The 20,494-nt window shown below is 39.2% G+C and overlaps 1 protein-coding gene across 1 annotated transcript in view; it reads left to right on the top strand.

Moving 5' to 3' along the window:
• Positions 1 to 6,312: 6,312 nt before the first annotated feature.
• LOC145778945 (medium-chain acyl-CoA ligase ACSF2, mitochondrial-like) overlaps positions 6,313 to 20,494 on the top strand; it is a 28,823-nt gene continuing 14,641 nt past the window's right edge. Inside the window, exons 1-9 of the mRNA XM_082590535.1 lie at positions 6,313 to 6,468; positions 7,545 to 7,740; positions 9,893 to 10,021; positions 10,577 to 10,749; positions 11,188 to 11,353; positions 15,239 to 15,334; positions 15,840 to 15,988; positions 16,460 to 16,551; positions 19,225 to 19,298. Of these exons, the coding sequence (XP_082446661.1) occupies positions 6,356 to 6,468; positions 7,545 to 7,740; positions 9,893 to 10,021; positions 10,577 to 10,749; positions 11,188 to 11,353; positions 15,239 to 15,334; positions 15,840 to 15,988; positions 16,460 to 16,551; positions 19,225 to 19,298 (1,188 nt within the window). The 5' untranslated portion in view covers positions 6,313 to 6,355. The remainder of the gene's footprint in view (positions 6,469 to 7,544; positions 7,741 to 9,892; positions 10,022 to 10,576; positions 10,750 to 11,187; positions 11,354 to 15,238; positions 15,335 to 15,839; positions 15,989 to 16,459; positions 16,552 to 19,224; positions 19,299 to 20,494) is intronic.

The following is a 20,494-nucleotide window of genomic DNA, read 5'->3' as shown; positions in this document are numbered from 1 at the left end:
GTTTATGTCCGCGGACTTGTATCACAGTCGTTTGGGCCAAGTCGCTTAAAACAACTATAAATCAGTAGAAACATCAGTCACAAGAACCTCCGCCGTAAAAGCAACGTCTGGATAGACGTGACAATTCATTCAATGAACATTTACTTGTGCGAGGGAAGGAATTGCACGATCAAGCGACGATGGTTCAAATCTTGACATAGGCAGCAGTTTTAGAAAGCGCAGAACACAATCAGTAATGCACTTCAAAATAGCTTTCACTTTTGCGATCTTTCCTATTAGTCCGTTTTGTAAAATAAGCTTGGTCCGAAAACTAAATCCATATACAAGAATTTACCTCCTGAGTGTAAGATCCCTTCCAGTGTCAAGATTACAAGAGATAAAATTATTAAAAAAATCCGCATTCTTCTTGAACAGTGAAAGATCACAATCTTAAACAATGAATACCATTGTATATCCTGCGGAAAAATCCATGACAACTAGTTATGGCAATCCTGTAAGATATATATACGTAAATATACACATATCAAACATACATATCAAATGGCAGTAGCCTAGGCTGTTTATTTCAGATGTGATGAACACTTTGCATTTACTGATGAAACGTCATAATAAGCGTCGTGTTGCAAGTGCCGCTGTATCTACATTTTGCACGTTTTTTTCTTTTTCTTTGTGAAAGCTTTTAGGCTATCCAGTGGCGTAGCCAAGGGGGGGAGGGGGTTGGGGGTTGCAACCCCCCCTTTGGCACGCGTGTGACGTCACGATATTGAGAATGATGCTTTCAGTCTCTTTATGCTTGAGAATGATGCTTTCAGTCTAAAAAAAATTGCCTAATTTTAAACAAACCTGCAAAGAGCGAGTTTTGCCAATACCAAACATTTAAACATCTTAGCCAAGAATTAGCAACAAGAAAACACAGAGACTTAGGTTTATTTTCGAAAAATGCCGAAGAAAACATGATCTTATCCTTTTGCTGTGCCAACGGACTGCACCATTTTTCAGGAACATTTATACCCACATTTTTGTTGAAAATGCTCTCAGAATGCACCAAATTCAAAGTAATTTTTCAAAATTTTCTGGGGCAGGGCAAAAATTTCCCACACCCCCCGCCGCTGGGTCGTCAAACCTCCCCCCCCTTTTCAAAATTCCTGGCTACGCTACTGAGGCTATCAGTAGGCTATATTGACGACACAAATAAAGAGGCTACCTAGGCTAAAACTAGACCTTGTCTACAAGCCTATTGTTTGGCTTAAAGTAAACTTTAATCTAAACTATAGGGATCGAAATGGATGATCCAGTGCTCTTACCCTTTCAAGTTCAGTTACAAAAATCTGCTCTAATCTGCTGTTTATTTATGAATGCAATGATCTTTCACTAGCTTCTGTTTTCGTGAAAATATGCATTCAATTTAACAAAAGCACATGAAAAATTGAAGTCATTGAAAGAAAATGCTAGATGTTAAAAAATACCGTCTCTAAATAAAACAACGCTGTGTTAATGATAGCCCTTCTAGCGCAAAACTTTTCCAAAATGGCTTTTAAGTGTTGGCTTTTGGAACCGATATAGAAGCTGCGGCTTTCCATCTTTGGTTCAAGCTGCTTAAATTTCACGACTAATTTCATCAAAGTCATTTCTTGAATGAAAGTCAAAATTGAAATTGTAAACAGTCGCAAGAAATCATTGCCTTTAGCTCTCTGTTATGTAGCCTTATTATCTTTTTTATGATGAGTGGTATTTCCTCGCTTGTGGCCAAAATGAAATTAGCATAATTCCAGTTGCTGTAGCCACTAACACGTTCTTGCAAGTAGGCTATGCAGATATCATTTGCTTGGTTGCAGTTTTGATTATCTGAAGTTTCGAAAAGATTGTAGGCCTAATATAATTTTGCGATTGATGCAGCAAAATTTTGTTTGTGGTTCAAGAAAAAACTTCCTGCTATGCTGTCTGACGCACAGTAACATTTTCACATACCCCAAATAAGTCGTTTTTACATTGATTCAACGTCTGCAGACGTTGAATCAATGTATACAACGGCTGATTTACTGTTTGGGTTAATACTAAGATAAGACGTCATAATTCAAATTGTTAGTCACAGAGTGTTTTGAGTCGAAAAAGGATAAACCATTTCGAAACTTTGCAATAATTTTGTTTTGTAAAGCTCTACACTAAGTAGCCTAGGCGCAAAGTCTGAACCAAAAACATCTCTTGGTATGCCTAGATTATACGAGATTAAATTGGTTTTTCTCAAACTTTTACTGGACAACTCGATAATAACGGCTACTTTCCCTGGTCTGCAAATTACCTTTCATAACTTTTTAATCTTTTTTTTATGAAAGTATCGTCTCGTATTTAAACAAAAGCTAATAGACTTAGCAGTACAAACGCAACCTGCAAGCACTGTATCGAGCTATTAACCACAACATTGGCACGTTAGCGTGATCATGCATTTACTCAAAAACAAAAAACGCTTTCCTATTACGTCATTTATGGGCTGCTTTAAAATCGGAAATCTGAAAATTTAATAGTTGTATTTCTAACAACTAAGCTGGAAAGGGCTCCATATTCTGCGTCTTTTCAAAATAGTTTAGTGGGATAGAAGCCCACCTTTGCAATAATCGAAAAAACCACAAAATCAAGCAACGCGGGCTCGGCTCTTGAGGCATGTGCTTGAGCAGCGCGTGGACAGCTCTTTATTCAGAGGCATCTACTGTATGGAATAGCTCACAGACAACGACACTTCAGCAACAAAGAAGCTTCCTCAGTCCAAGGATAAAGATTCTCAAATCAAATAAAAATAAGAAATTTTGTCGACGCATCTAAAAGCCGTTTCAAGTTTAATTGCAGTAAATGTTTGATAATAACATATAACAATACATATGAAAATACAACTTTTTCGAGCAACAGGTGAAAGCGTCTTGACCTACGGCGCTAAAGGTTGGACGCTCACAAAAATCATAAAGGGTCGTTTCATTAACTGCTACACCATACTTCTAAGAAAGGAACGCAACATTAGTTGGGAGCAGTGGCGTTGACAAGGGGGTGTAGGGGGTACTTTTAGGCCAGCCTGGAATGGTTTTAGGGACCAGCAACCTTTTCAGGGGCACTGGAACTTGAGGAAAGCACCACTCAGTCTCTTAATATAACGTATTTTTCTTAGAAGTGCTTTGGTTTTTGGGTCCGAGGAACTCATTGGTAACGGCCCCAAATTATGTTCTCAACGGTCCTGGTTGGAAGCAGCACTTCACCAATAAAACCGTCTATGGTGACTTGTCGATTCTCACTGACACCATCAGAAGACAAAGATCACAGCTATCAGGTCACTGCTTCAGTACTCACAAAGAAATTAGGAATATTCTTCTTTGGGAATCAAGCTATGGCATAAGAAAAAGGGGTGGACAAGCAAAAACTTTCCTCCACCATTTAAAGTAGGACAGCAGTGGAGTGCAGAAACACCAACTGTGGAATTTGATGAGGGACATGGATGTTTTAAAGAATTATGTTAATGGTGTCTCTGTGAGCCCGAATAAATGATGGCAGAGTGTTTGATTTATGAGAAATTCTAGCTTATTTGAATCATAACGTAAACCTCCGTACAATGGTGAAGGAAGAAAATCCATTGAGATTTTGATGCAAAATTACAAATGCCCATTTTGTGGTTTCTTGCAACTTTGGTGTCTTTGCGGAGTTTGCGGACAACAATTTTTCCCTTCGGCCACCTGGGGCAAGTTTTACAATGAATCCGGTTAACAATTATTCAATAAATAAATGTTATTGAATAACTTTTTAGAGACAATTTTTTCTTTCCGATTGTTGAAACTTAGTTGCCGGGGAAATATTCCATCCACTAGGTGCCGCTGAACGGAGAGCAGCCATGAAATGAGTTGTTCAAGCGCACACCCCGAGAGTCGAACCAGCGCCGTATAACTTTGATTCAGGCGCTTACCCACTGAACTCACGCGACCGGAAACCGTTTGATAGCTAAAGAGGAGGATACGAAGGCTCAGAGCGATTATTGATTCTCATGACACTATAGAAGGGCGGTAGTTGGTACCGCGTTAAACATGCGGTTCTTTTTTAAATTGCAGAAAGTTTTGTAGTGCAGCTAGTACACTCAGCTACACAAGACAGTTAGCAAGTGTTATGTAGAACATATTTAAATAATATTTGTTTGAAAAGACAGTTGAAAGGTTACCAGTTTAGCTGTTTTTTTGACAAAACCTTTGCAGTTGGCTAAGTGTACAGCAAGTATACGGGTAGTTGAATTAACAAAGTGATTATGAGCATTCATTGAATATCCATACCTGGTTGTAATAGTGCAATGCAGGTTGTCATAACAAAGGTTATTAAATTACTATATGTGCCAATTGTCATTGTATCATAAACAGAGATTATTTAAGATAAATAGAAGCCCTTCTATTGTCAGACGTAATAAAAACCTTAGTATCCCCTTCTCTAGATATCCCTGATTTTCTGACAACTTTTGGAAACGTTCCGGGTGAAACCATCCCAGTCCAGGGTATAACAGTAGGCCTTCCACTTGAATTCCTACGCTTGTGGCAGAGACGGTGCGATCAAAAGAAGCTTTTAATCATCTAATCCGGAAAGATTTTGGAATTGTGATGGTCTGTACAATAGGCTGCGTAAAACACTGCAGTACATTTTGCAAGCCAAGCTACCGCAATTGTTCATGCATTCAAGACGAAATTATCTAAACACATTCCACTGCGCCAAGTAAAGACATTCCATGCAGCCAGAGAAAATCATTCTTATGCAAAGTTCTAACAGCTGAGCTCGAATATAGTGGGGAGCTATGGTTTCAATCGGAGTTGAAAAGGGAATCTGAGATAGAAAGAAAGTTTTAATTGCTTATGATGCTCATTCCTATGTTGTTTGTGAGACCTCGCGCACAGTAATTCGGCCTACTTTGTGTTGCGTCATGTTTGGTTTTTAAACATTAGTCTTGCTTAAAAAACTAAGATTGTTTCCTTTGATACATGGGTGGATAAAGTATTAGGGAATGCAAGGAAGCCAATCTTTATATCTATCTACAAACATGTCGAGTTTGTTTCAAGGACACAGCAGCGTGTTTTTGATCCAACCTTCTTTAAATTATTGCTGAAATAATAATTAACCGATATGGTATTTATTTACTTCATGTTGATGGTGCCTTGTTACGCAATGTTTTGTGTTCTTCATTGTGTGGTGCTATCGAAACAAATTAGATTGACTTGACCATCTACTGTATCTTTCTTGGAATTAACATTGCTGTATCTTTTGTATCACCGTATAGGCTACGCAAGACGTCACGCTCTGTTGCGTTTGTTTGATTGAGGAAAACAAATAACGACTGCAGTCTGCACAATGGACGAAGACTGTCTGCTGTTGTAGTTGAGCTGTTAGAACTTAGAAGGCTACGTTTGCAAAGTTTGCTTGGAAAGGCACTGGCAGTTTGCGCTATAGTCATTTAAAGTAGAGTTGTGCTTGGTTATTGTGAAATATAAATGAAGAAAACAAGTTGAAAATTTGTGCTTCAAAGCAAAGCGAGGACTAGAAAGTAGGCTACCTTGTAATTGGAGTTTCATTATGCTAGATGCAATTTGCTAACGTTTGGATCTCAAATCAACAAATCTCCACTTTTGTGGAGATTTGTAGCCTGCTGTATTTTGACCAAGTTAACAACGTCACACCAAACAAATTAGTTACCGATGGTCAGCACTTACGATTAATTGCTTTGTAAATTGTAATTTTGATTGATCTAATAACATAAACCAGAAATTTAGACCTAAACGAATGAAAATTTGAGAAAGGTGCTCGGCATGTTATTCAAAGGTTGACTATTACAAGACGTCGTGTGTTAAAACGTCTTACATCTGTTTCGTATATTCTCATTTGTTACTGAACAATTACATTGCACTGTTCGTATGCAGACCTGTACAATTGCACTGTATGATGTCACAACAAACCTTAACTTATTGAGGTGAATTGCAATTGTTTTCATGTTTGACAACTGTGAGTCATCATATTTATTTGGTTCTATTCGTGTTTTTAAGCTTTCAAACTAAAACTGGTTCATGTTAAATATTTTTAAATATCACAGTCGTAAAGTAGCTTTTGCTGAGCGCAAACCGAAAAAAAAATGACGCAGATGTAAACTATATTGTTACAAAGCTTTCAGCCGAGTCATAACAGCCATCTATAGGTCGTAGTTAGGACAGTTAAAGTCGATGTGAGACTTCGTTTTCCATTTTAAATATCATTAAATATACGACACCTAGCTCAGAAAAATCACCCAGTGTTTTTTTTCTATAGAATACAGGAAATTTTAGTTTAGTAAAAGATATTTTAAGTATCATCCATCATGGTTCCAGGAGTTTTGAGAAAGAGCGTTGTTGATATTGGCCGATATTTGAACAGACATAAGAAATTAACATCCTTTGTTTATACCAACAAATCAAAGATTTGTACCAGCAGGTGAGTGGGGACTAAGCTAGCAGAATGTACTTTTTCTGCATCGTTTCAACGTTGTTAGACGAAATCGACATCTTCGGCTGATAAGGCGTTCATTATTAATCGAGTCTGCATTGTTAGAGGAGGCTACTTAGCTTTTCAACACGGTTGCTTCCAGTAGCGGATCTAAGGGGGTGATTTGGGCGATCGATCGATCTATAATACATAAAGTAAAAGTAAAGTAACTATAAATAAAAGTAACCGCATTCACGGTGTTTTTGCAAGGTCTGACTTGTGTAGACCTACACATCACTCTGTTTTGTTGAAACCCCCCACCCTAAGGCTACTTACTGGATCCGCCCCTGGTTGTTTTGCAGGTGAAAATTAAGGATGCGCAGAATGCGCAGAAACTTACATTGAACGTTATTTAGAAGATGAAGGATGCTTTAATTTTATTTCAACTTACTGAAGTTCATCGCATTCGTTTATTTACCAATTCAATGGCAAAAAACGAGTTTTGTAGGTTTAGGAAACGCGATAAATAACACAACACTCCCTTTACAGTGGATTTGAGGCTTGAGCACAACAGCAGTGGTTCTTAATCCTTTCAAAACTAGGGATTCCAAATCTTGAGGTATTTTGATGTTTTCCCGCCTGCACAACTTACAAGAGAAATACGTGCCAATAAGCAACACGCCTTATGGCATTGACTGAGTTCCCTGCTGTTTTATTAGTTTCTACACCCAGAGCTTCTTTGAAAGCTTCTACTTCTGCCATTCACGAGAATTTATTTTTTGTTTATTTTGCATCATTAAACGCTAAATCAAATGTTTTTGGACATTGTAAGAAAATTTAAACGCTGCCTCAATTTTCTTTTACGCTGGTTGTCAGCAAGGACATGCTTATTCAAATAGAAAAGATAATAACTGATCATGTATGTATGAGATGAAAGATACCGCTTGACAGGGTGTGGAACTGGTGACCCATGGATTGTCAATCAGACGCGTTTCTAGTACCGTACGCCACCTGTTTAGGTAACATTTCTGTTTCCTTGCATGCTACGGATTGCTACGCTGTCATTTATTTCCATTTCTTTTCAGCCAGTTAGAAAGCAACACGTCGGCCACTCCGCCCAAACTCACTTACAGCTACAGTCATGTATGTGAGGGGATTCCCCTGAGTGATTTGACCATCTGTGGCGCTCTAGAGCAAACCGTGGAAAAGTTTCCAGACAGAGAATGCTTCGTCTTTTGTGAGGAAGGGATCAGAAGGACTTTCTCCCAATTTTGGGATGAGGTGCATACACTTTTACATATAATTGCCGGAATGGCCCGTTTCGGTGAGTCCGATTCGGTGAGTCCGATTCGGTGAGTCCCATTCGGTGAGTCTGATTCGGTGAGTCCGATTCGGAGAGTCCCATTCGGTGAGTCCGATTCGGTGAGTCCGATCCCTTAACGGGGGATTTTTTCAATTTTTTTTTTAAATTATCGGGTACCGTAGCCTAATTATCATTGCCGTTTTAGGGTTTGGGGTTTGGGGTTAGGGTTAGGGGTTAGAGGTTAGGAACTCACCGAATCAGACTCACCGAATCGGACTCACCGAATCGGACTCACCGAATAGTAGCAGACCCTATAATTGCATATACTGCTCTACTGTACTATGGTTATGAACTTCTAAACAATTATAACTTATCACTAAACATAAACCGCACTTAATAATTACACCATATACACATATAGCATACTCCCAAACAACAAAATTGGTCATTTTTACATTGATTCAATGTCACGTTGAATCAATGCAAAAATGACCAATTTTGCTATTTGGGCTACTATTCCTTTTATCTGCTCGATACAAAGTTTTTCGAATGCATCGTATTCCGTTATTATCCAATAACTTAATTTCACTTGGAATTGCTCTTTTCAATAATTTTGTTTTATTTCAAACCGCTTTTCTATATAGACAGTTTCAATTCGAGCAAGAATTTTTTTTTTTACAACGCCAGCTACTCTGATACCCTACAAATCTGCGTATAATCAAGGTAGTGCCCTAAATACAAGAATTCACGGTTGTCAAATAACGTATGTTGGTGTCGTGCATACAGGAAGTAATAAATGTATGCTAAACTTAAAAAAGACGGACCCAAACACGACCTACTAGAACACGGTCAAATATGTTGCTATTTGACGAAATTTCTAAGAGTCTGAATTGTTAAAATCATAGCTATGACAAACTTGTAATCTTCCCATTTCCAGAAGTAAGTAAAATAAGCAATATTTGCACCCAGACATACTGTATGTTTGGCTTGTTTAACCGGAGATTAGGTATGTATGTACTGTACGTTGAGCACAGTTTGCACAATGATAATGCAATATGTAAAACTATCCAACTGCACTCAGGAGGTAGTATCGTTTGGTGTGTCGCTTTTGGCGCAATCGCATGTTCCATTTAAAATAGCTAGGATTTTTCGTGGATGCTATGTTGTAAGTTGTTCATTTGATGTGCCAATTTAAACTTTAGTTGTTTTTTTTCGCCAAGCTTAATTTTGCAAGTAAAATATGGCTATTGGCGAAAGATCCTGCTGTACAAGAACATAAGGACTGTATGATGAGACTACCTCCAGGATGCAGTTGGAAAGTCTTACATATTTTACATTATTGTTGCATAAATTGTGCTTAACATACATATCTAATCTTCGGCAAAACAAGTCAAAAATATGTCTAGATGCAAATATTGCTTATTTTACATACTTCTGTAAGTAGGATAATGACAGGTTTGTCATGGCTATGATTGCAACAATTAAGACTTTTAGAAATTTTCTCAAATAGCAACTTATTTGGCCGTGTTCTAGTAGGCCGTGACCTAAATTTTTCCCAATATAACTGGTATGTTTTTGTGTGAACTGAATATAGTTGCATTTAGTTTGCTTTTAAAGTCAAGAATACCCAAACGTTTCAGTATTTAAATGCAAATATCTAAATTTGTACATGCAGTGCATCTGCAACATGATGTTGTGCACAGTTTATTCTGTTTAAATTGGCAAAAGTATGGAACTGGGTGTTACTTTTTTTTTTATAAATTTTTAAGAGCATCCAATGAATTAAAGCTAATCATCCAATCATTAAATTTATTATCAAGGTTATGGAGTCAAGCTGAAAATATTCAACGGCTACTTCAAAAACACTAACAAACTTTGAACCGTTTTGAGATACCTCCGATAAAAATTAAGTTTACTATCAGGACTAAACAAATTCGAGTTGGGCTAAAAATATTCACATTTGATTATGGAAACTTCCGATTTCGAACCTCCGACTCTAAATCTCTACAAATAGTTGTGATGTCATAAAAGCATAACCGGTCTCGGGTATGTTTCGGTTGCTAGTAGGCCTAGCTGTTTTATTTACCTGTACTACGTTTTCCAGGTGATAGGTTTATTTTTTTCTCAAAGGTTGATCGACTGGCGGCCGGGTTCCTTAAACTGGGTCTGAAGAAAGGTGATCGTGTCGGGATATGGGGCCCGAGTACTTTGGAATGGGTCCTAACCCAATTTGCTACGGGACGTGTAGGCATTATACTGGTAGGTGCTATGAGTGGCTATAGAAGTTAGACAGTTATTTGGCATAAGTAAGTTTTTTACAATCGAAAATTTTCCAAAAGATTTATTGAACAGTTGATTGGTGGTACAAAACTTGAAATTTGTGGGTAGAAGGTTGGTCAATTAGCTCGAAGCTGCAGGTTTCCGTCTGACTCTTTTTAGGAGCTAATGCCAGAATAAAATAAACCTAAAGTGGTGAAGTATTGAAAACTAGAAGAAAAACTAGAAAATTGAAGTATTGAAAATTAAGTATTAAAACTAAAAAATAAAGTATTAGAAAATTACGTATTGAAAACTGGAAAACTATTTTCGCCTTCATAGATAAAAAAAAGAGCTAAATAAGCCTAGAAGTCGTTGAAATAATTCACCACTTCTAGGCTTGTTTAGCTCTTTTTTCTATCTATGAAGGCGTAAATAATTAAAGGTATAAACTATAAAACAATGCCGTTTTATTTAATATAAAACACCATCAACTTGCTATGAGTAGCGATAAATTCTAGCTGGAAGGTATCTTGGCAACATTACTATGACGTTTAGGTGAACATTAACCCCGCCTACCAAGTCAACGAGTTTGAATATGCGCTTCGCTTGGTGGGCTGCAAGGCGATTGTGTCTGCGAGCAAGTACAAGACACAAGATTACTATTCCATGATCCGTCAGGTGGCGCCCGAGATCGAGACGTGTTCTCCTGGACAAATGAAAAGCAAAAAGTAAGTTTGCAATAATTGTTCGGTGGGATCTTGACAAGTGGTGGATGAGACGCAAGACCGTTGTATTGTACTGTCGCTTTCTTTTCCTTCGTGTTAATTATTTTATTGCTTCTTCCGCCACATTAGCGCAGACGGACGCTTGACTTTGTGATCAAACAAACAGAAAGTTCAGACATTGATCAAACGGCAAGCAACAGCTTGCGTCGGTGTTTAAAGCCTCTACAATTATGCGAAACTGCTCAGTCAATCAATGTAGAGGGGAAGCTTCTGAAGGAAAAGTTTTATTTTGTTTCCTTCCGAAATCTCTCTCGCTAACTGGACAGATGTGATGCTTTCAAGAATGTGGTCTTCTAGAGCGTTGCCGCAAAGGCCGCTTGTCATCACTGCTGCTTTTGTTTTTGAGATTTTACTTTTTTGATTGTGACTTTATATCTTCAGACTTCCAGAACTGACTACGGTTATCATGATGGGGGATAACCCCCAGCCGGGAACGTTCAAGTTTGATGACGTCATGCAGATGGGAGGCTCGGCAGAGATGACTGACATCCACAACTTGCAGAAGAAGCTGCAGTTTGATGACCCGATCAACATCCAATTCACTTCGGTATGTCCTTGGAGAAGCGCATCGTTAATTGTTTGTGTCGTTTAGTTTACGTGATGTTACGTTTTGTTGGCGTTGCGCGATGTTTTCGCTAACCTACTACGTTTTGCAATAGATTAAATTTCGCTTTTAGCAGCATGATCGTTGCTTACTTCACAATATAGATACTGTATTAACGACCTGTTTTAGCCTGATGCTGCGAGTTCGCTGTAGTAACAGCGAATTGCACCAGCTTTCGGAACACAGTTCCCTAGTCACGTGCTATGACGAGTGGTGTTAAAGTCAGTGAGTCGTTCTATAATATGGCTCTCTTTGTTTGATTTGAGGCTGCTGTCTGTTGAGTTTCTGTGTTGTTAGGCGTTATTGCTGTGAAATGTTGTTGCATCAGTTGATTGATAGATAAGGTGACGTAGTTATTCTATTTCGGCACGGTTGTTGATCTTCGAACTCTCTCTACTTATGAAAATGGCCTCATTGTGTCGAAATTTCACAGCAATAACGCCTAACAACGCAGGAACTCAACAGACAGCAACCTCAAGCCAAACAAAAGAGCCGCATTAAACAACGACTCACTGACTTCAACACTATTCTACTATTCGTCATAGCACGTGACTAGGGAACTGTGTTCCGAAAGCTGGTGCAATTCGCTATGACCACAGTGAACTCGCAGCATCAGGCTAAATTAGTATCTACATTGTGAAGTAAACAACGTTTTATATACCTTTCAAGGTTTGCCACCTTTTCTCGTTCATTAACGTGCTGGTGGTGCTATATCGACTATTGTAGTTAGTAGTACCCAGGGCTTCGATTTTTGCCTTTTTCGGTGACGAGGTCACTCGACACGCGCCATCACTATTCGACAAGCGCTGTGCCTTACAGAAAAAAAAAAAAGGAAAAAAAACTGAGAGAGGACTAAACATCGTCAGGTCGAGAAACAATCGGAGGGGGGGGGGGCATCACGTGATCCAATCATAAGAGTGCTGACTTACCTACGTAAACTTTCCTTCGCCAGGTACTTCAAAGCAAGGTCTAAAAGCGACGCTTCACACGAGAAACTCCCAAGGCGTCAGCGCCGCCATTTTGAACACTGCGGGAGAATGCTTTGATCGAAGTTCCAACGCCTGGCATCAAACATTTCGCAACACACGTTTCGTGCTATTCGACACAGCGGGTTTCTTTTATAGATGAAATAACCTAGGCTACGTTGAGTTGTCAACGTCTATGCCAGTTTGTATTTCGCAGTTTGAGCTAATTAACAATATTGCTCTGGTAAAAGGACTGTCAGATACTTGCTATGAAAGTTTTTCACATGTAGAAAACAGCCTAGTTTCCGACCAGACGTTCAGAAATACAAATGAAAAAAGCCGCTATTTTTATGGAAAGGAACATTTTGAACACTGCGGGAAAATGCTTTGATCGAAGTTCTAACGCCTGGCATCAAATATTTCGCCACACACGTTTCGTGCTATTCGACACAACGAGTTTCTAACTTTCTTCGAAGTAGGCTACTTTTACTTGTCAACGTCTATGCAAGTTTGTATTTATGTCTGACTTATGCACTTGTTGTTCCAAGAATGGAGAATTTTTTTGCAATGTGAATAAAGAATAGTAGACAGATAAACACGGTTGCAACTCGAATTCCTTCCACTAAAAGGGTTTCTGTGATTACGTAATGTAAACGAGAAGTAAACGTAAACGAGAAGCGAAAAATATACTAGAGTAGTCTATCACGACTGCACTGTTTGATTTGTTGTGATGTAATAATACCAAAAGTAGCGATACGCACGCTGTTACGTTAATTCACCTTAAATAACTCAGGGAGGAAAAGTAAGTTAATTTTGGGTTACCTTTAAAGTAAGTTAACAGCACAAATCGATTTAAATTTCCTGGAGGGTTATATTGCGTAGGCTACCCAGACAGCAAAAATCATCATATTACATTGATTCAACGTCTACAGACGTGAAGTCAATGCAAAAATAACGAATTTTGATGCCTGCGTATCACTGCCCAAGAAGAAATTTACGTTTGTTTTACATTAATTCGACATCTAGCGACGTTGAATTTAATTATCATAAAATAACGTTAATTGTTCAACCAGGTACCGGTAACAAATTAATAGCTCACTGCCAGATGATTGCCTCGATTGACGTTTACACTAACATAATTTCGGCACAATTGGGATACTGCGAGCAGACACGAGTCTGTTTGATAAAGAACTAGCTGTCAGAATCGGAATTATCAGATACTGTATCGGAGGATGAGGTTGTCGCTTCGTCACTAGAAATACTTGAAGACGCAAAACTGCCCGTTCATGAACGCGCGATGCCATATTATCGAAAGCATTACTTTACTGCCCAAGAACCATTTATCGAATTTCGTACTACTTTTTTAACTTGACCCCTTAGATTTTCTAATTCCAATTTGTTTCCGTCATAAAATTCTTTAGAAATTTTGCAAAATATCTCACTAACTTTTCCTTCTGTTTGATAATCTATAACAGGCAAATTCTACTTTTTAACTGTATCTTCTTTCACTATAATTTATATTCGCAATGACATCGGTTAACAATAAGCATTCGATGAAAAAATAACTTTTGCGTAACAATAAGCCGGTATTTATAAGGTTGCAAACTTTTTACAGTTCACAAGAGCATTGTCAGCGCATAAAATAGCTTGCGTGATGCTCTGGGCTACCGCCGTGTGACACACGATGAAGAAACGCATAAAATTTCGTTTGATTAAACACTAAAGCATACGGCAATTGCCGCCGTAATCCAAGGTTTGTTGATTTGGCGACGGCAATGTTTTTGCCGTCGTAGATACAAGCTAATTTCGAGGGCTGTATACATGTCCGGTAGGTACATAACTTAGCGCTTGATACTCCTTTGCAATCACTCAACCAGCGTGCGATCAAAAGCTTAAGTAAGTGACTCTGATACCACACAACTTGTGCGGTAACTCGCGGCCAAACGCTTATAATCTGACTCCTGTGACGTCATATTACTATTCGACAAACAAACGCAGAATTTTTGGTCGTTCGACAAGAAAGAAAAAATCGCAGCCCTGGTAGTACCTTTTACGTCCCGGACGCGTTTATGACGAAAAATAAAATGAATAGCCTAAATGAACGCCATTTCAAATTTATCTCCTATCTGGCAACCCCATGCATTTCAGCTGTTGTCAAAACGTGCCAACGTGCCCCGCTTCTTCAGCAGCAGATTATTCATATTTGGTCAGCTGTGGCCTCCCATATGAACTCCCTCCTATTAGCTCTGATTTTCCCTGGTACTTCTGCATACTATTTATTCCCATAATTTGCTTGATATTGTCAAAATATTTCATTTTTTGTCGTCCTTTTGTTCGTTTGTCTCGCACTATCCCAACCAACATTAAAATTGCCAACGAGTTGCTATATATCCGTTCCGCGCAATGTTCTCTTTTATAATTTTTTAGAATCATGACGCTAAGGTTTTTAGAAACCAACTCACCTATAACCTCTGTTAGAAAGTCACTCTCATTTGGACCAAGCACCACTGACGGTTATCTTAGTCCGTCTTGAGCGACGACGCGCGCTTGATTAGAGTAAACAAGCCTGAAGGTGTCGCAATTCGCAACTTCGCCAGATTGTTATTTACTTATTTATATTATTATCCTATTTCAATTCAAGCACGTCTTAAAATTTATTTTTTGTCACTTCAACCTTTCTCTAGATTGCTTCTAAGGTAGCATGTATTGTTTTCGCTATGATGGTTCGGAAAAAAACTAAACTCGTTCAAGATATTTCCATTTCAAGCGGACGTATTCAATGCTTTTTGACGCCGCATGGTTGTGCACGCGTGCACATCGAGCGTGACGTTAAACATTTGCGATAATTGTTTCCGGTTTGCAGGGAACGACTGGCCACCCCAAAGGCGCAACATTGTCACACCACAATATCATCAACAACGCCATTCTCATTGGTCGTCGGCTCAACTACCACAAGCAGGTAAGTGACGTCATAATAACATAACGCCCTACTGTAGAGACGATTGATAAGTTGTCTGTTAAACTCGTATTCGAATGTAGCATGTCTCGTGTTATGACGTCTGATATTCACGATAGGCCTATGTCTGTTTGAACTAGGACGTATGGTATGACTCCACTGGTAGCATGAGAGCTGTCAATCCAACAAAATGAACCGTCTGTTTGGGGTCTTACAAGCAGCTGCTTTACGGTTAGTGTGTCCACTTCTGAATCAGTAGACATGGATTTGATGGCCTGTCGTGTCTTACTAAAGACTTTTTAAAAGTGTAACCGAACCTTATGTCAGTTTGAAACTCAGCAAAAGAATTGATTCAGGACGACGACGTATTCCGCTGCGCCTCCATACAGCTGCACTGACACTGTCTAACTTTAAAAGCGATGACAACAACATAGGCTATATCTGCGATGGATACCGCGCTATATAAAAAAACGTTATAATCAATTAATTTTTTGTTCTATGTGTGCAGTACGATCGTATTTTATGCCAAGTTCCACTGTATCACTGCTATGGTATGGTGGCCGGTACTATATGCGCTGCCGTCCATGGTGTTGCCAATATATTCCCGGTTCCTGGCTATGATCCTGCTGCTACAGCTAAAGCTCTGAAAGAAGAAACGTAAGCGGAAACACTACAAGCTAGTTGGTTTTTGATTGAAATGTAGCTGAAGTGGAAGCTAGCAATAGCAGCAGCACTAAGCTGTTTTACCAACCAAAACAGAAAGAATGCGATAAAATTAGCAGGCGTTGCTCAAACGCTGAATGTGCCATTTTGTTGATAGAATAAGTAGCTCACGTTGGTAAAAAAATTGAAATTCAGATCATTTCTATTGGGCTTGGAACGAAGCGTTTTTCAATGTTTTCTTGTGACCGAATAGCAAGAGACACAAGACACAGTGCTCTCTAGCGGCGTCGAACTGACGTCTCGCAAGTTAGCCCTTCATGTTGAGATGATGCGTAGTTGCTGGGAAGCTGTAGGCATGACAACGCAATAGTGCCCACTGCACAAAAGTCATGAGGGATTTTTTTGGTGAAAATTCACCACTGATTGTCTATCAACATTTTACATTTGTATTATTTACTTTACCAGATGCTCTGTGGTGTACGGAACTCCAACCATGTACATAGATCTCCTTAGCCAAGTGGAAAACACAGATTACGAAGTTCCGTTGCTTACTAGAGGTAAGTTAACTTTCTGGCCAATTGTAAGTTTCGGATTGATTGGAAGAATATCATACCCCAGGGTATGCCACTGCTAGGATCCAGACCACCCCCCAGCTAAATATAATAATTGAGCTTTATTTGGTTTGTTGCTTTAACAATGCAGCATTCAAAAACGTTCCTCTGGCTTATTTTAGTTGTGTTTTTTGAGAGGTTTTAAACTGACAAAATTTCAATGAAACCGGTTTTCAATGCATAAAATGCCGGATGCTGGGGTTATTGCATAATTTTAAATAGTATCCATTGTTCATTTTTGCTCAACGTTGGGAGAATAAGTCTGTTGTTTCGTTTAGGTCGACAAGTTAATACAAAATTTAGCGTGCGATGAATTGCCAACCAACTTTAGCAATTGTAAAGGCGATAACAAATAAACCTTGCCTTTATATACAGTATTCCCTTCATGAAAGGTTATCACTAAGAAAGTGGTCTTTGAATTTATGAAAACTCTTTTGCTTTTCACTTTTGCTTCTGGGGCAACGAGTTTATCCTTTTATCACCCCACATTCACGATGTTCATGGACTAACTACACTGGAAAGTTACGGGAACAGCCAGCCCGATAGCTCAGTTGATAAAGCGTCCAACTTTATATACGACGAAATAGCGTTGGTTCTACTCTTGGGGTGCGCGCTTCAACAACCTATTCAAGGGCTGCTCTCCATTCAGTGGCACCTGGTGAATGGAATAGCACGCACACAACAACGCTTCAACAATCGAAAACTTCACTCTTTCAAGCTAAGAATTTAAGACGAAACTTTACTTTGTCAACCCCGGTAACCGGACCTGCTTCAGTGGTTTAAGGCCTCCACAAAGATGCGAAACTGTCAAGAATAGCTCATCAGAAGTGTTCTCCGTCCTATGTAAAAAGACCATTTTTGTTGACTGGGTAACAACTGCTTGTTCTGTTCGTGCACAATCAGTTACTACCCAGTACCCAGGCAGCAAATCAGGTGTGTTTTACTTTGCAGACGTTGAATCAATGTAAAAATCGATTGATTTGCTCACTGGATACGTCCTTACCTAACATAGGGTTTGTTTAGTCATATTTTGGAAAATCGGAAAATCACTGTCTTTCTGCCCCGAACCAAAATATCTTGGCGTGACAAAACTACCTTAGGGTGAAATTAGACAGATCGCTCACGTACTGCTACTATTTGGTGTTACTGCGGAAGAAACTCTCTTCGCGTGCTGCTCAAGCAGTAGGCAGGCTCCAGCTGGGGACCGAGGGCTGACACTTTGCTTAGACTACAGCAGCTCTCGCCCTTGTCTACACTTCAGCAGAGTACTGTGCACCTGTTTGGTGCCACAGTGGTCATTGCCACAACATCGACACTGCCATCAACAGCGCTCTGCGCACAGTGACCGGATGCCTGCGTCCCACATCATTGGACAATCTTCCCAGCCTTGCTGGCATCCAACCCGTTGAGCTTCGTCGTGAAGAATCCACTCTGTCTCTCGGTCAACGAGCATTAGAGCTCAACCATTTTCACCATTCCAAGATCTCTGCTCCCCCAAGAGAGCACCCAGTCGACTGAAATTAAGACACCTATTCTTACCAGCCGCTCAACTTCTGATCAACGAAGCTGACGGACAAAACATCTCTACGGCTTATTGGGCGTACCATAAATGGAACTCTCAATGGAAGTCAAACACCACCAGACTCCATTCGTTTATCCCTGACTCTGACACTGACACAGTGCTGACACCCGTCCCACCGGCCTGACCCTACAAAGACAGGCGTGGTGCGCCTCAACCGTCTCTGTACGGGCGTCAGGGTTTTCCACTCAACCATGCACCAATGGGGAATGGCCTCTTCTTCCTCCTGGGAATGCGGTGCTGAGGAACAGACCGCAGACCACATCATCAACGATTGTACCATCTTGATTTGAACCACCTAATGGAGTGAAAGGTCTGCGTGGCTTGGATCATGAAATGTCACAATCAAGATGCGTAGCTCGGGCGGCAGACTGCTTCATGATCTTGAATAGGTGAACTATTTTATTTTGTAATTCTGCTGTGGTGTTTCGACGATTACTGGCCGATAGTAACCTGTAGTTACACAATCTTTTATTGTGAAATCTGTTTCTAGAAAATTGTGTACGTGTAATTCTGGAACTTCCTTGATTTTTTTGATCAGAAGAATGAATTCTTGTGATGAAATATTACCCTTGTCTCTGGAAGCGTCTGGTCCAAGCAAACTTGGACAGTTTGTCAGTTCAAACATTTCATCTATCATCTTACAAGTAGAACTATTCGACGATATATTTGACTGCTTAACATTTGATATCCCTATAAACTACGTCATCAATTTTTTCAAAGTAAGTGTAAGAACAGCAAGAATTGTGACATGACACAAAAGACCGGCTGCTCTCATAGCCTTCCAGTGTAGTCCGGTAACATCACCCTCGACCCCAGAAGGTCACACCGCTACGACGACGACGACTCAAAAACCGACAAGTTGTTGTAGCATATCAGCTTAGTATTATACTGTAACATACCGGCAAATTTCAGATAAACTTTGTCTTTAAAATGAATGTTCATAAACATGTATTGAACACAACACAAAAGTAACAGAAGTGTTTGGAAAGTCATAACGCACTTTGATGAGTGAAACTAACACAATTACTTTCTCGCAGCTGTTATGGCCGGATCACCTTGCCCCGTGGAAGTCATCACCAAAGTTGAACAAGTGTTTAACTTGCGGCTTCAGGTAATATATAAGAATTATTTTGTAACAATGGTAGGAGGACAACGTTAATAAGAAAGTGAATGTTGTACTTTACTTTGGCTTCGTTTACTTAGGTTTGAGATCGATTCCAGGTCGGGTCAAACCGAAGACTTTAAAATCGGTACCTATTGTGTTCTGTCTTGCATAACAAAGTGAGGATAAATCGGGCAATAATGTGGTGACATCGTAAACCTGATATACATTTAATCTTCACAAGCATCAAAACGTTTAAAACTGCGCCACTCGACAACGGCAAATCATGTGAGGTGTGATGAATATGCAAACATAATACAAACTAATTTATAAGATCACACAGATGAAACAAGACGAACCACAAGTGTACAATTGCTTGTTGAACAATGTATAATTCTTATTAACATGCAGGGTTTCCAAGATTTTTCTTTGGATCTCAGACTTGTCTCAGAATATGTTCTTAAATACATTTGACTTAAAATTGTCTGATCCTGTTATTTTTCAGATGTGGTTAAAGCATTATTATTATTATTCCTGACGAGGGCACAGAGTTTGACTAAAAAGATTTAATCTAATCATTTTGTTTATTTTGTAGGCTACATATTTAGACAAACGTTTTACATCCGGGTGTGCTGTTATGCTTATAGCTTATACATGACTAACATTAGAAATAAAACGTAAATATTTTGACACCACACGTGCTTGCCTGTTTTTTGTTCATCAAAACCTTGCACGGTTGTGTTGAATCGAAGTCAAATGTCATAACTAACGTACAAAATATGTCAAAATTATACCATACCTGCTGTAATTTCAATTAAACCGCCACTTGCTTTAATAAACCTTCAAAAGTGTTTGATGTCCAAAACTAAACACATATATTTAGGTTGTATATAGGTTGTATATTTTTGTTGCTGTACATTTGCTTCATTTGTTCAACAAGAATCATCGTCGCTATACTGATAACATCTCCAGCTAATTCAAATTCAATCTAGAATTATAATATAGTGACCTTGTGTTTGAGAAGGTTGGCCGCGATACCACAGCGTCTCAAGAGTCTTTCGCTTGCGGCCTATCATCGGCCTTTATCTGCGTAGTTTTGCATGAACAGAGGAAATAATCGTTTATAAATAGTTGAGATTAACCGCAGTTGCCGACACAAAGGCTTGTTCGATTTCCGTGCTTGTCACATTCCCAGCAAGCGCGTA

The sequence above is a fragment of the Aplidium turbinatum genome, chromosome 1, assembly GCF_918807975.1.
Source record: "Aplidium turbinatum chromosome 1, kaAplTurb1.1, whole genome shotgun sequence".
Lineage (NCBI taxonomy): Eukaryota > Metazoa > Chordata > Ascidiacea > Aplousobranchia > Polyclinidae > Aplidium > Aplidium turbinatum.
Note: the sequence above shows the minus strand (reverse complement) of the source record. Positions and strands in the feature narration are given on the sequence as shown.